Source organism: Colletotrichum aenigma (genome assembly GCF_013390185.1).
Source record: "Colletotrichum aenigma strain Cg56 chromosome Unknown KSG_Cg56_contig01, whole genome shotgun sequence".
NCBI lineage: Eukaryota > Fungi > Ascomycota > Sordariomycetes > Glomerellales > Glomerellaceae > Colletotrichum > Colletotrichum aenigma.
In genome coordinates this window covers 6,588,052-6,601,023 of record NW_023500907.1, presented here as the reverse complement: position 1 = coordinate 6,601,023, position 12,972 = coordinate 6,588,052, and the positions used below count along the sequence as shown (strand labels likewise).

General features: G+C 56.7%; 4 protein-coding genes across 4 annotated transcripts; 3 read left to right on the top strand and 1 right to left on the bottom strand.

Annotated features, from left to right (window-relative positions):
* Positions 1-3,053: 3,053 nt before the first annotated feature.
* On the top strand, positions 3,054-3,938 carry chyE-2 (Glutamine amidotransferase-like protein chyE; the record flags this gene model as incomplete). Its single annotated transcript, XM_037317014.1, has 3 exons — positions 3,054-3,443; positions 3,517-3,579; positions 3,648-3,938. 3 exons carry the CDS (start codon positions 3,054-3,056, stop codon positions 3,936-3,938), a joined length of 744 nt encoding a protein of 247 aa, XP_037185079.1.
* A 157-nt stretch (positions 3,939-4,095) lies between these two features.
* On the bottom strand, positions 4,096-5,725 carry CGCA056_v001753 (Transmembrane protein 184-like protein; the record flags this gene model as incomplete). The annotated part of the gene is made up of 6 exons (XM_037317013.1): positions 4,096-4,666; positions 4,778-4,896; positions 4,956-5,081; positions 5,185-5,419; positions 5,477-5,624; positions 5,689-5,725. 6 exons carry the CDS (start codon positions 5,723-5,725, stop codon positions 4,096-4,098), a joined length of 1,236 nt encoding a protein of 411 aa, XP_037185078.1.
* Positions 5,726-7,151: 1,426 nt separating this feature from the next.
* P450-2-1 (Cytochrome P450 monooygenase 2) lies at positions 7,152-9,044 on the top strand (the record flags this gene model as incomplete). The annotated part of the gene is made up of 5 exons (XM_037317012.1): positions 7,152-7,529; positions 7,628-7,730; positions 7,786-7,854; positions 7,919-8,521; positions 8,581-9,044. The coding sequence occupies 5 exons, from the start codon at positions 7,152-7,154 to the stop codon at positions 9,042-9,044; spliced, it is 1,617 nt and encodes a 538-aa protein (XP_037185137.1).
* A 1,318-nt stretch (positions 9,045-10,362) lies between these two features.
* CGCA056_v001751 (putative transcriptional regulatory protein) lies at positions 10,363-12,365 on the top strand (the record flags this gene model as incomplete). The annotated part of the gene is made up of 2 exons (XM_037317011.1): positions 10,363-10,517; positions 10,805-12,365. 2 exons carry the CDS (start codon positions 10,363-10,365, stop codon positions 12,363-12,365), a joined length of 1,716 nt encoding a protein of 571 aa, XP_037185069.1.
* Positions 12,366-12,972: the final 607 nt, after the last annotated feature.

Genomic DNA, 12,972 nt, shown 5'->3' with positions numbered 1-12,972 from the left:
ATGGCTGGAGTCGACTTTTACCACCCTCGGCCTCCCTAAACACGATAGGCTCTTCTAAAGATGATAGCTTGTTGAGGTACTAGGAAATTCGACGAATGATATTGAATGCGCACCTATGGCTTAAGGGGAAGGCACTCGCGAGGTTGCCTAAAAGGTTGAGCCGTTGTTTCAGTGGAGTCTTATGATGAAGAATATTCATCTGAAACTGTCAAGCTCTTCTTCCACTTATTGAAAGGTCTCTGAGATACTGGTTTTAGACTAGGGACAACAGACAAGTTCTTTCTCGTTGCGATCATCCTCAATTACGTTTCTAGATCTACAAGAACGTTATGATTTTTGATTTATCAATGGTCCAGGGACGTATAGAGCGGTAATCACAACATTTGTTGACACCCGCGCCAGGCGTGGATCACTTGGTCTCAACCCAACATCAATACATCAAGCAGAGTGCCAACGAATGATGCTATTGCTGGGACTGTTGTGGGTATGAGGACGAACATTTTGGGTTGTGATCTTTTTGTAGTCATTGAATGCTCAGTCGAGAAAGAGTTTCATGGTGATTGGCGTCCTGGCCCAACTTCCGAGCTGTTGAGCACAGAAGCGAGCGATGTTGAAAAGCGGTAGTCCACATCGAATCTGCGGCATAGAGAGATTTCTGTCCCACGGTCAGTAGCGTGTTCAAGCCTGCCACTACCATCTGTTAATCGTGGTGGAAGAAGCAAGATCGGACCTGCTGAGCAAATGAAGTCTTGAAGCCTCAAAGTCTACGTGCAACTCAATCGCAAAAGGACCCCTGACTGTTCACTAAGCAATTGGGTTTTATTCTCAGTCTGCGTATGTGAGATTGATGTCGCGATTATTGTTAATGAATCTTTCGCAAAGACTCGGGAGCATCCGTCGTTAGAGCCGCAGTTTCAATTTCACTGGAAGAGCCAATCACGAAAGTCTCATCAATCCAAGTCGATTGCCTTGACTGGTCCTATTGGGCTCTTCAGTACGACTTGGCTTCGTCCTCGAAAGTAAACAGACGAAGATGCACATCAAAAAGGGATCGCAGTGCTCCCGGCAAGGCTCGAACTTGCGACCTTTGGATGTCTCCACCTGGGGCAGAGTTATAGACAGTTTCTATGAGACCAACGCTCTTCCAACTGAGCCACGGAAGCGATGACGTGATTGGCTGGTCAACTCTGTCCCCCAGCTCGCCCAATTGAACACACCGCAGTTGCGCGTTGCGGGAAATCCAATGACGAGCGGCTCTGCGAGAGGTTGCGGGGGATGTGGGGGGGGGGCTTCGAATAGGACCCATGCAACGTGGTTGGGGTCAGCAGAGAGGCTGTTGCGTTGAGACGGCTTGCCGAAGAAAAAAAGCTTGGAAGAAGCTTTCAGGTTCTGCAGCAGTGTAGCATGTGCATGGGTGCGCAGATGGGGCCCCGGTCGTCGAAAGGTTGTCAGTGTTTCTCAACTGACGACGACTTTATTCACGGCTAGCTCATGGAGAGAACACCGAGGCAGCACATAGATTCGTATGCTTCGTCCAGTTGGCTGAGGGGCAGTGCTGCGTATGGAGCTGGGGGATCATTCGGAAACTCATGGAAGAGTCATAAATTAAAGGGATGATGCGGCAGGACGGTGAGGAAGAGGAGGAGCAGAGAAGAAAAAATTTTCTCATGGCGGACGCAACTCATGTCCTGATGTCGTGGACGGGTTTGAAGCATCATGTGGCCTCTGTCGGCGGCTTTTTCGCTGTGTGCGCTGGAATCCCTTAGGTAAAATGGGGGTAACAAGAATAAGCCTCCAAGCGTTGTCCGGGGGGGGGCTTCAGTGTTCTGCCAGCACTGTGTGGGCGAAAGGGGGCCATCCGAGCGCCCTGGTGCTCCTGAGTCGGAGAAAGCACCTCAGATGGAGTCCTGTGTCCCCTCGGATGCAAGCCACCTCGAAATTGCGAGTGCGAAGGGGAGGGGTGAGCTGCAATTTCTATTTGATTTTATCTCTCGCGATCGCAACTTGCAATGGCAACATCGGCCGGTTACTGCACTCACACGTGGGCAGACGCCCTCCCGCCCCCGGTCTCTTCAGTGCGCTCGGAGCGGGGCGGCGCGCAGGCAAACCCTTCCGGATCAGGAAATAAGACCCTACACGCTCACGCGGCCGCCGCCATTTCCGGCGGGTCGTGCGCCCAATACTGAGGTTCGGACGGGCCATCGGGCGGCCCTTATCGGAGTGCGGACTGTGATTCGCGGTCCAGCCGCGCCCGTGTTAAAGGTACGTATAAGAAAGTCTGGGGAAACGGCTGCCCAGGTCCACCACTGGCGGAATCTGATATCGAGAGATAAGATAACCGCGTTTGCTGACATTTTGTTTGGCTCCCGGCGGCTGATGATGCTTTTTGGGGGGGCAGATAGAGCAGGGGGGAGGCGTGAGTTTTATACAGGGCGTGATTGACGGATGCACCAGGTGAGGTGCCCAACCCCGGGGGCGAGCAGTCAAGATCCACGTCCGCAAGAGGGGATGAGAGACGGTCAGCATGACCATGGATTCACGTGGAAACATCCGTGTTTGAAAGTTGCAGCAGGAGGTTGGCTGTCTTCCTGGCTGCCGCGATCCATTTTCCCCTCAACCTGCCTCTCCCCCTCGCACTCCGAAATCGCCCGGAGCGGTGGACGGGGCTTCGGGCTGCCAGCAACTCTCGCAACGCTGCGATTTCATTAGTAATATTTCCAAGGGGGACGGTGCTCCCCGGGGGCCTCATGACTAGCCTCAACCCAAGTGACCGATTGCCGGAGATAATGTGGACGCCCCGATGTTAGCCGGAGGCCGTTGCGGAGACAGCTCTCAGGTTATCTGCCACCGTGAGACCCACCTCGTCCGTGTGGCATAAGAGACGGCGTCTGCACACCACCATCGTTCAGTCACCGTGGCTCTGCTCATCTCTCTTCCTTGTTTCAACCTCTCGTCAAGTCTTGGAATCTCCTGTTAAAGCTGCTGTTACAAACCACTTACACAACAACAACCCTTCACCAAAGATCACCCCCCTTCCACCAGCCATCTTCACAATGGGTTCCATGCCAACTCCCCTGCGCGTCGCCATCGTCAAGGCGTACGACCTGGAGGAGCCCAAGCACAGGGGCATGGTCCAGTCCTTCCGCGACAACATCCGCCGCCACGTCCCGGACGCCCTCGTCGACGCCTACCAGCCCATGGCAGACATCCGAGACCTCCCCGAGCCCGCCAACTACGACCTCATCATCATCACCGGCGGCCTGAGCAACCTGTGCCAGGCCCCCTCGTGCTACGAGCCCTGGGTCAACGCCGTGCTCGAGTGGATCCGCGGGGTCGTCTCGACGCAGCCCATCACCAGGACGAAGCTCATGGGGGTGTGTTGGGGGCATCAGGCTATTGCTACCGCGTTGTCTGGGTCTATTGGCAGCTTCGAGTTCCCCAGGGTACGTTCACGCCATTCTCCATGTTCAAAACGTAAAACTTTTGGACCCGGGACTAACAATGTGTCTCTGACAGGTCGGCGTGGAAGAACTCCCTCTCAACCAAGACGGACAAGCCCTCTTCGGCAAAAACTCCATCGTAAGTCACCACCAACCCCAAGCACCCTCCACGCACGAACGCGCTAACCCCCACCCCCACCCCTCCAGAAAATCACAAAGTTCCACAAGCGCTTCGTCAAAGACGTCCCCGCGGGCTTCAGGCCACTGGCCCCCGACAACGAGATCCTCTTCGCGGACTCGGGGCTCGTGCTCTCCATGCAGGGCCACCCGGAGATCCAGGGCGAGCTCGCGCGGCAGCTGTTCGACCACGACGTGGCGTATTACCGGCAGACGCTGCCGACGGAGGAGGACCTGCAGCGCTACTTTGCGCAGATGAACGACAGCAAGGAGGACGGCGAGCTCATTTTCAAAAAGGTCGCGGCGTGGGCTGCTTCATGAAGGGCACCTCGGCGGGAGGAGAAAAGTTCGATTCTAGGCACATGGTTCAAAATAAAAAGCGTTTCTTCTTTCGGTTCAGTTGGCGACTGTTCGCTTGTTGTGAAAAGTCCTGGTTTTAGGTTCTCTGACTTGCTCTTGTCGATTCATGAGAACGTTGTCATCCCAACCGCGTAGAGGACGTTTGCGCCTGAGCTCTATCCAACGCCTGCGAGAGATCTCCCGTCTTCTGTCTCCTGACATCCCCAGCGCCGTACGGGTAGTCACGCCCGTCCTCCAACGCCGCCGCAGCCCGCGCCGCATCCTTCCGTCGCTCCGCCACCAGCCACCGCGACGCAGTCACCACGGCAAACACCACTTCGACAAAGTTGAGCGCGTCCACCAGCGCCTTCCTCTTGAATCCGGCAGCGGGGGCGCGTGTGTCTGGTGAACTCTGCGTCCCGTCCCATACGGACTCATCGTGCTGGCGGGACCAGCCGTCGTGGCTGCGCGTCACCAGGACTTGGTGGAGGGGGTGCTGGTCGTTTTCGCGTACCGCGCTGTCGTTGCTGCGGGAGTCGTCTTTCGTGTCGATTCGAGCACGGTATGGTTCGTAGGGGTATGCGAAGATGTGCAGGATGGAGACGGCTGCCATTACGAAACAGAGGATTGTGTTGGGGATCCCGACGGCCCATGAGGGATAGGATATTGTCGGGGTGGGTTTGATTGGGCCGTCTTCTTGCATTAGGAAGCTGAAGATGAACAATCAGGGCGGTCAGCGACGATCATTGGGCGGATGTAGCGCGGAGCTGTTTGAAGGTGTTTGACTCACGGTCTGGACGTAGAAGAGAAACACCACTAACTTGATGGCGAGGAATTTCAACAGAGGTTGGTGGGTCTCAAGCTCCTTTTTGGTCTGCTGGTAGAATTGCAGGACACACATCATGGCAGTCACCAGTGACAAAATTTCAATGACCATAACCTTTGCTTAACAGTTAGCATTTTAGTCACATTGTGTTTCCGCGGAGGACGTCAACGTACCCAAATTTTAGCATGACTGGCACTGCTCGACTCCTCACAGTACACGTCCGCGGCCTCAGTCATGCACTTGACAAGAGCGCCGAGGAACTTGACTATACAGAATTGGAAGACGCAGAACCAGATGGTCTTGTTAAGTCAGCTGTGCCTCCCACCATAGAGAACATCTGGAAACGTCGTTGAACCGTTTCAACCCGTCCACGCTCCGATCTTTTCGGCGCCCAATATGTACCACCAGGAAACATATCGGATGGATCCACGGCTTCGGCTCGACCAGGGAGAACGCCCTTCGGAGCGTGGTGGGATCCGGGTGTAGGAGCTGGCACAGCAGCAGGAAGAAGGCCGCGATGACAAGAGACTCGTAGAATTCGTAGATGCTGGCGAGGTAGACGTGCTGCTTGTAGAACTCGATGCTGAGGATGCAGGCGATGGTGTAGATTGGGACCATCAACAGGATGCGGATGATTCTGGGAGGGCGATTGGTGTCAGCTGCGAGTTTTGACGCAACTGCCTGGGGATCTTACTGTTTCTGTTCGCTTCGTTTCGTGTAGTGTCTGGCGTGTTGGAAGACATGCCAGGCTGTGAGGCAGCATGCTACAATGGTTGCGGAAGTTGAGAGGGAGAGGAGGAGGCCGTGGACGCGGATGCCGCTCGTGAGCTTCTGCTCGACGACTTTGAGGGCGACGCGTTAGATATGCTCCTTCTGTGAAGACATCATCCTCTGTGGGTAGCTTACTGGGCACGTTAAGCGGGTGTTCTGTGCACTTCGCCATTCCGGAAGTCAATAGCCCGCCCTTTCCGCGGAGGAATCCGAATTTCTCTCTTGCCAAACGCAGTTCTCTTCAATTCCAGATAAATTCCCTGCCGTGATTATAGATTGTCAACGAAAAGAAAGTTGTTGTCGCGGTGCTGATTTTGATAGCAAGTAGAATGTAGACTCGTAGGTACTGATGACCGCGTCCATTACTTATCCCCTCCTCCCCCGGTGCGCGACGTTAAGACAAACTTTCCGACGGCTCCTTGCCGCACCCCGGGACGGTCTTAATTGCCGTCCCGTTGACGGAAGTACCTGCTACTTAACCAATAGAAACGACAGCAGCGCGTACCAAGAAGTGTGTTGAGACATTGTTCACCGCGAAGCCGGAGGTTTCTCCACTAGGCTGAGTTTCATAGCCACAAGCTCATCAACGCTGGGTAAATATATGCGGGAGGGATTGGGGGGTTTTTACAGTTCTGCGCCTGACTCGATCTTGTGCAAATCCAGGCTCGTAAATCTTATACGATAACGAGATCCGCAGCCCGCAGATAGGTTAGGGGCAACCGCAGCGCCTCAGATCTGCCTTGGCTTGGCGCGTTTGTGCATGCTCTCCACACCGGTGCTCAAATGAACTTCGGAATCCCGATGTTGGGGGGTGGTTGAAAATCCGAGGGATGGGAGTTGAAAGCCCGATGTGTGACGGTTGAAAGCCCGATATCTTGACGACGAAAATCCGACGCATGAGAAGCGAAAACCCGACGCGGTTGAAAGGCCGAAATCCATCGGATTTGCTTTTTTCGTGAAACGCGGTGATACTTTGCAGTCAAAGCATCCAATCGATTTGACGGATGACGCAGCATCGTAGGTGATCTCCCGCCGGCAGTTGGTTTGGGGCCGCACTCCGTTCATCCTTCGCCCTCAACCATGACATCTGAGGGCTTCCATGGCTCGGGAGCACGCACGTTCCATCAAGGCCGTTGAACGTCCACATGCCTGATTTGGTAGACTCTGAGAGGCGTAGCCAATCATTTCAAAGATATTGTTCATGTCAATGCCTGTCATCCGAACTTGGTCTTGCAGTGGTGGGGATGCCGCTGCACTGTGATGCAGCTGCTCGCGAGTGGCGCATCACAAACGGGGTCTTACTGTCGATGATGCTACCCACAGAAAGCGTTGCTAGTTCTACTGCCCGAAATCCGTCTGTTAATGCAGCATTGTCAGCATATCTCGGAGTGAAAGGCTTCCGTGAGAATGAGGCCCATCACGGTTGTGCACGCCAGCGAGAACTGAAGTCGACTTCAGCATCCTTAAAAAGCAGGAAACCCCTCTCAAACAGCCAAGGTCTTCTTACTCATCCCTCACATAATCCATTCAACAGCCTTTCCACCTTCATCAATCCCAGCATCACTTACTCATATCAACACCTCCATCAAGCACGAAAGATGGCATCCTCATCGCCCGTAGCCCATCCGTCCTCGTGGGCAGACACCGCCCTCCCGCTGGGCCTCGAGCTGCAACCGCACGGCTACATCATCACCGCTTTCCTAGTGATCCTCCTTACATCCGTCGCTATCAAACTTGCGAAAAGGGACAATAACATTCCCTTCGTCGATCCGCCGACATGGCTCCGCCCCCGGCCGCTGGCAAGAATGGACTTCTTGAAAACGGGGATGAGCGTCCTTGTCAAGGCGAAGTCCGCGGTTGCGGACAAGCCGTTTAGGGTGTTGTCGGAGAAGGGCGATTTGACGGTGTTGCCTCCGCGGTTTGCTCATAGTATCAGGAATGAGGATGACTTGAACTTTGGGGCGTTCATTAAGGCGGTACGTACTTTTCGGGTCGTTGTGCATCATACAGCTATTTCAAGATGCGTTGTTGGTTGATTGTGAAACATTTTGGTAGACTCACGCATGTTGCGTAGGACTTTCATTATGGAATTGCGGGTTTCGAGCCCTTTGGCTTCGTTGACCACGACTCTCAGATCTTGCAGAATGTGGCGAGGAAGCAGCTTACGAAGCACCTCAGTAAGTGGACTTTAACTGTCGGACATGCACTCAAGCTGACTAGACGGACTTTCAGACACAGTTACCGAACCACTATCACTCGAAACAGCCTTTGCGGCAAGCCAAATCTTTGGCGAGTCCCCCGGTATGCCTTCACCGCAAGAGTCTCCATTCCCTTCCGACGCTCTCAAACTAACATCCCCCGAAAGAATGGCGCTCAGTCCCCGCCAAAGACGCGATCCTCGACCTCGTCGCGCGCCTCTCCTCGCGCGTCTTCCTCGGCGACGAGCTCTGCCGCAACGGGGCCTGGCTGCGCGTCACCAAGGACTACACCGTCATCTCCTTCATGGCCGCGATGAAGCTCACCTTCGTGCCCCGGCCCCTGCGGCCCCTGGTGCACTGGTTCCTCCCGGACTGCCGCCTCGTGCGGCAGCACCTGGCACAAGCGCGCGCGCTCATCAGCGGCGTGATCGAGCAGCGGCACGCCGCCAAGCGCGAGGCCGCGGCCAAGGGGGAGGAGGCGCCGAGCTACAACGACGCGATCGAGTGGGCGGAGATGGAGTGCAAGGGGCAGGCGTACGACGCGGCTGTGTTCCAGCTTACATTGAGCTTCGCCGCTATACACACGACGACTGATCTATTGGCGCAGACGATGCTGTTCCTTGCGAACCAGCCGGAGCTGATTGCGCCGCTGCGCGAGGAGGTTGTGCAGGTGTTGAAAGCGGAGGGGTGGAGGAAGACGGCGCTGTATAACATGAAGCTGATGGATAGCGCGCTGAAGGAGACGCAGCGGATGAAGCCGAACTCAATGTGTAAGCTCTCGTGCTCCCGGAGACGAGAACGCAGTGTCCCGACTGACGATTATCTCTAGTCCAAATGCGCCGCCTCGCAACCAAGGACATCACCCTCGACGAAGGCATCACGATCCGGCGCGGCGAGCGGGTCGTCGTCGACGCGTCCGCAATGAAAGACCCCAAGATCCACGGCGAGGACGTGGACATGTACGACATCTATCGATTCCGGCGCATGCGCGAGGAGCCCGGCAAGATGCACAAGGCGCAGTTGGTGACGACGAGCCCCGAGCACCTGGCGTTCGGCCACGGGCAGCACGCGTGCCCGGGGCGGTTCTTCGCGTCGAACGAGGTCAAGGTGGCGCTGTGCCATCTGCTGCTCAAGTACGACTGGAAGCTGGCGCCCGGCAACACCGCGGACCCGTTCGTGGTGGGGGTCGCGAGGCAGATCAACCCGAAGACTGTGATTATGTTTCGCAGGAGGAAGGAGGAGTTGGATGTTGACTCGTTGGACTTTGCGGTCGAGGGTGGTGAGAGGGAGTAAGATTGATTGGGGGTCGTGCTAGAGACTTTTCTCTCAGTGTTTCTTTTGTCAACTCAGTTTCCTTGTCTTCATAACCCGGACCACAATGTCTGAATCGAACCTCTATAATATTAACAGTATTATGCTCTGCCGTTGAAGCGACGTAGTTGCAATAGTCGAACCACCATTGTTGACGATTCAAACACGATCCAGAGCGGATTCATGTAACGTCTCCTGAATCGTGTGGGAGGAGTCCATCGCTGGGCTGGTAGGGCTCTGGAGATCCGCCTGGCTTCCGAGCAAGCATGTCAACGGCCCCGCCGAGTTGCCGTTCAGAGACTTGAACGACTCGATCACATACCCAATGCGTACAGAACCACTGTTGCGAGTCCAAATCGAACCGAACACGTGTATATAGTGAAAGCCGTTTTCATTGCTGGAGAATTCTGAGTGTTGGCTGGTTTCCGTGTCAACAATCTCACGAAAAGGACCCCACGAAGCTTGCATCGCGAGGGTTAGGTAATAGGTAACCTGACAGGCGCCGTCTCCAGTCGACGCCGCAGACGCACACTACCGTCGACTGCCGGCCCCCACCCTCCCGAGATCGAAACACTGCATCTGATGTTTGCTGCCCGACAACTGACAAGTGACACGCGACAAGAACCAACAGACCCGTGCAGCAAGCGGGCCGCCCGCCAGCCCGCGCGATATCTTTCGCAGTCTCTGCAGAAAGACTCCCAATAAGGGGAAATTGTCATGAGCGCCGTTGGTGGCCGAGCGCTGCAAAAACTGGCGCACCGCGCGGGCAACGGGCCAATGACAACCCTGTCCTCCTCAGGCGACTGTGGGCCGGGTCGAGGGCAGCGGGCGCCGTTAATTGGTCCGCATGGCACGGAGTGCGGGGCCGGGGAATGGCTTGGCCGGCAGCCCGGGGTCATCCGCAATCCGGGCTCTCGTTTCCCCCCTCAAACCCCCAAAACTGCCCGTTCCCCCCCTTCCCACGCCTTCAGAGGGTCTCGCCTACTAGTCGCCCGCCGCTCGCAACCAACCTGTCCCCCTTGACAATTTAAGCAAGAATCCCCCTTTCCTCTTTTCTTTTCTTTTCTCCCGCGTCATTAGTGGAGCGGCGGTGCTCCTGTCACATCTCGCCCGGCCCCCTCCTCGATCCTTTCTCACAAGCTAGCCACGCCCGAAGCTGAAAGAGGGGAGAGACAGATCTGGCTGCGTGTCCGTACCTAGGTAGTGCGAGATCTCTATCTATGGTAGTCCCAGTGGGTTTTCATGTTTCACTGCACGGTCCCCCCCCTCCTGCGCGCGCGCACCGCAGCCGGCTACCATCATGGCCAACAGCCAACCGCCCGCTACGTCCTCCACCACCACCATCACCATCACCACGAACAACGCCCGTGATGCCGCCGCATCGCTCCAGCAGAAGCCGCCCCCGAGGAAGAGGAAGTCGACTCCGCGCTCTCGAGAGGGCTGCTTGACCTGCCGGTAAGCTCCTTTCTGTCGAGTCGCCACATCGCGCCCGCCCACGCGCGCGCGCGCCGTGTACCTTTTAACTTTTTCTCTCATTTCTCTGTGGTGTTTTCCCCCGACGGCCCCGCTGCGGCTGCATTTTCATCACTTTTTCATGTTTCTGAGTCGCGATGAGCGGGAATTCTGGGCAACGCGACACGTGTGTGAGAATGACAGAAAAAGAGAGAAGAGAAAAGACATGGAGCGCGCAGACACTTCAGCAATGGCAAAGGCTGACTTTGTGACGTTCTCGCGACCAACAGCACGCGGCGTGTGAAATGTGACGAGACCAAGCCAAAGTGCAACAACTGCATCAGACATCAATCGGGCTGCACCTGGCCCGACCCGCCTCGCCGCGGCGGCGCCGGCGCAGCAGCGGCAAACGTGCCCCTGAGACCGGCGGCCGAGCAGCAGCAGCACCTCACCGTCGCCCTGCGCCCGGCCCTCACCACCTCCGCCGTCAAGCTCACCCAGAAGACGGAGCGCGCCTTCAAGTACTTCCAGACCGAGTCCGCGCGGCAGTTCGCCGGGTACTTCGACAACGACTTCTGGGCCGTCACCGTCCTCCAGCTGGCGCACGCCGAGCCGTGCGTCGCCCAGATCCTCGTCGCCCTCGGCGCCCGCCACGAGGGCTACCGCAACGACGTCGTCGCCAGGCAGCCCGACCCGGACGCCGTCATGCTGTGCCGCCGCGCCGACGAGGAGTACACCAAGGCCCTGCACCTCTTCAAGCGCCACATCCACGCCCGCCAGTGGACCGACCTGCACGTCACCCTCACCTGCGCCGCGCTGTGCATCGCCTTCGACTGGCTGCGCGGCACCGAGGCCGACGCCAACATCCACCTGCAGACGAGCCTCAACACCATGGCCATGTGGCTCTCCGACACGGCCCCGCTCGCCCCCGCCGAGCGCGCCGGCATGACCCCCGTCGACTCGCCCGAGGGCCGCTTCATCCAGAAGGCGCTCAAGCCCATCTTCATCACCATGGCGCTGCACACGCGCTCGCTGCCGTCGCCGCCGACGATCCCCGTGCAGGTCGTCTCCGCGGACGACGGGCACTTTGGCCCCTTCGCGACGCTGACCGAGGCGCGCGACGGGCTGGTGCTGCTGCTGGCGTACATCTTCCCCGAGTTCATCACGTACTACACGACGGACTTCTACGGCGACACGACGACGATGCAGAAGGACCCGCTCGGCTCGCTGCGGCGCTGGGAGGACGCGCTGAACGAGTACCTCGCGCGGCACCCCGAGGAGTCGGCGGACCCGCGCGCGGACATTTTGCGGCTGTGGCACATTGGCGCGACGCTGCTCTTCCTCGGCGAGAACAACACCACCGAGGGCGAGAACTTCTACGACACGATGGTGCCGCAGTTCGAGTACCAGATCGGCCTCGCGGAGCGGCTGATCGAGACGACGGAGATCCCGCAGTGGCGGTTCAGCGTGGACATGGGCGCCATCTCGTGCCTGTATCACACGGCCGTCAAGTGCCGCAACCCGGACATCCGACGAAGGGCGATCGCGCTGCTGAAGCGGTGGCCGCGCCGGGAGGCCGTGTATGATAGCCTCGCGTGCGCGGCGCTCGCGGAGGAGATTGTCAAGATTGAGGAGGGCGCGTTGAGGGAGGCGGCGGCGGCGGCGGAGGCGGAGGCGGCGGAGGAGGTGGTGGTGCGCAGCGAGGGCGACGTGCCCCGCCACGCGCGGATATCGGGCAAGGTGTGGTCGGAGTGCTACCGGGACGACAGCGGGCAGAGGTATAACGAGTTATGGGTGAGGCGCGAGGGCGAGGCGGAGTGGAGTGAGGAGCCTAGGAGGGTGGTTTGGTGATATCCCCATCTCTTCGATGAAACAAAGAAAAAAGCAGCATTTTTGGAAGCCTTCTCTTCGGATTTTCTTTGTGGTTAGAGCATTGTAGATTATCATTCAGTAGTCAATAATTGTCGGAACACAGCACGACTTTGACATTACATTCGTTGGGCTCATGTGAGTTTTGGGGTTGCATGCTTAGCAGCATGGCTGTGAGCGTCGCTGGCCACGATGGTCTTATCTGAAGCAGTGTAATGATCATTCCATGGTGTCGTCTTCAATAATTATGTGTAAATCGGTTTCACAAGCGTTTCGTACCCTCGGATATGTGCTGAATCTTCGAGAGAATGTTGATAACTTCCGTGGAGGCATGGTACGTTGTGAAGTTGAGTTGGAAAAATAATGAATGTCTAAAATCACACAACATTGAAGGATGGACAGAAATGACCAATTTTTACATAAATTTAATCAGAATTCATACTAATCTCATTCAGATATAATTTCAGTTGAACCAGACAATCGTGGGCAACGAAATACCCAAATCACGGCCAAACGACTTCAACTGTTCAAGACTCGTGAGGCGGCATTCGTCGGCGACGTGGATTACATAATCTCCCAATGCCGTCAC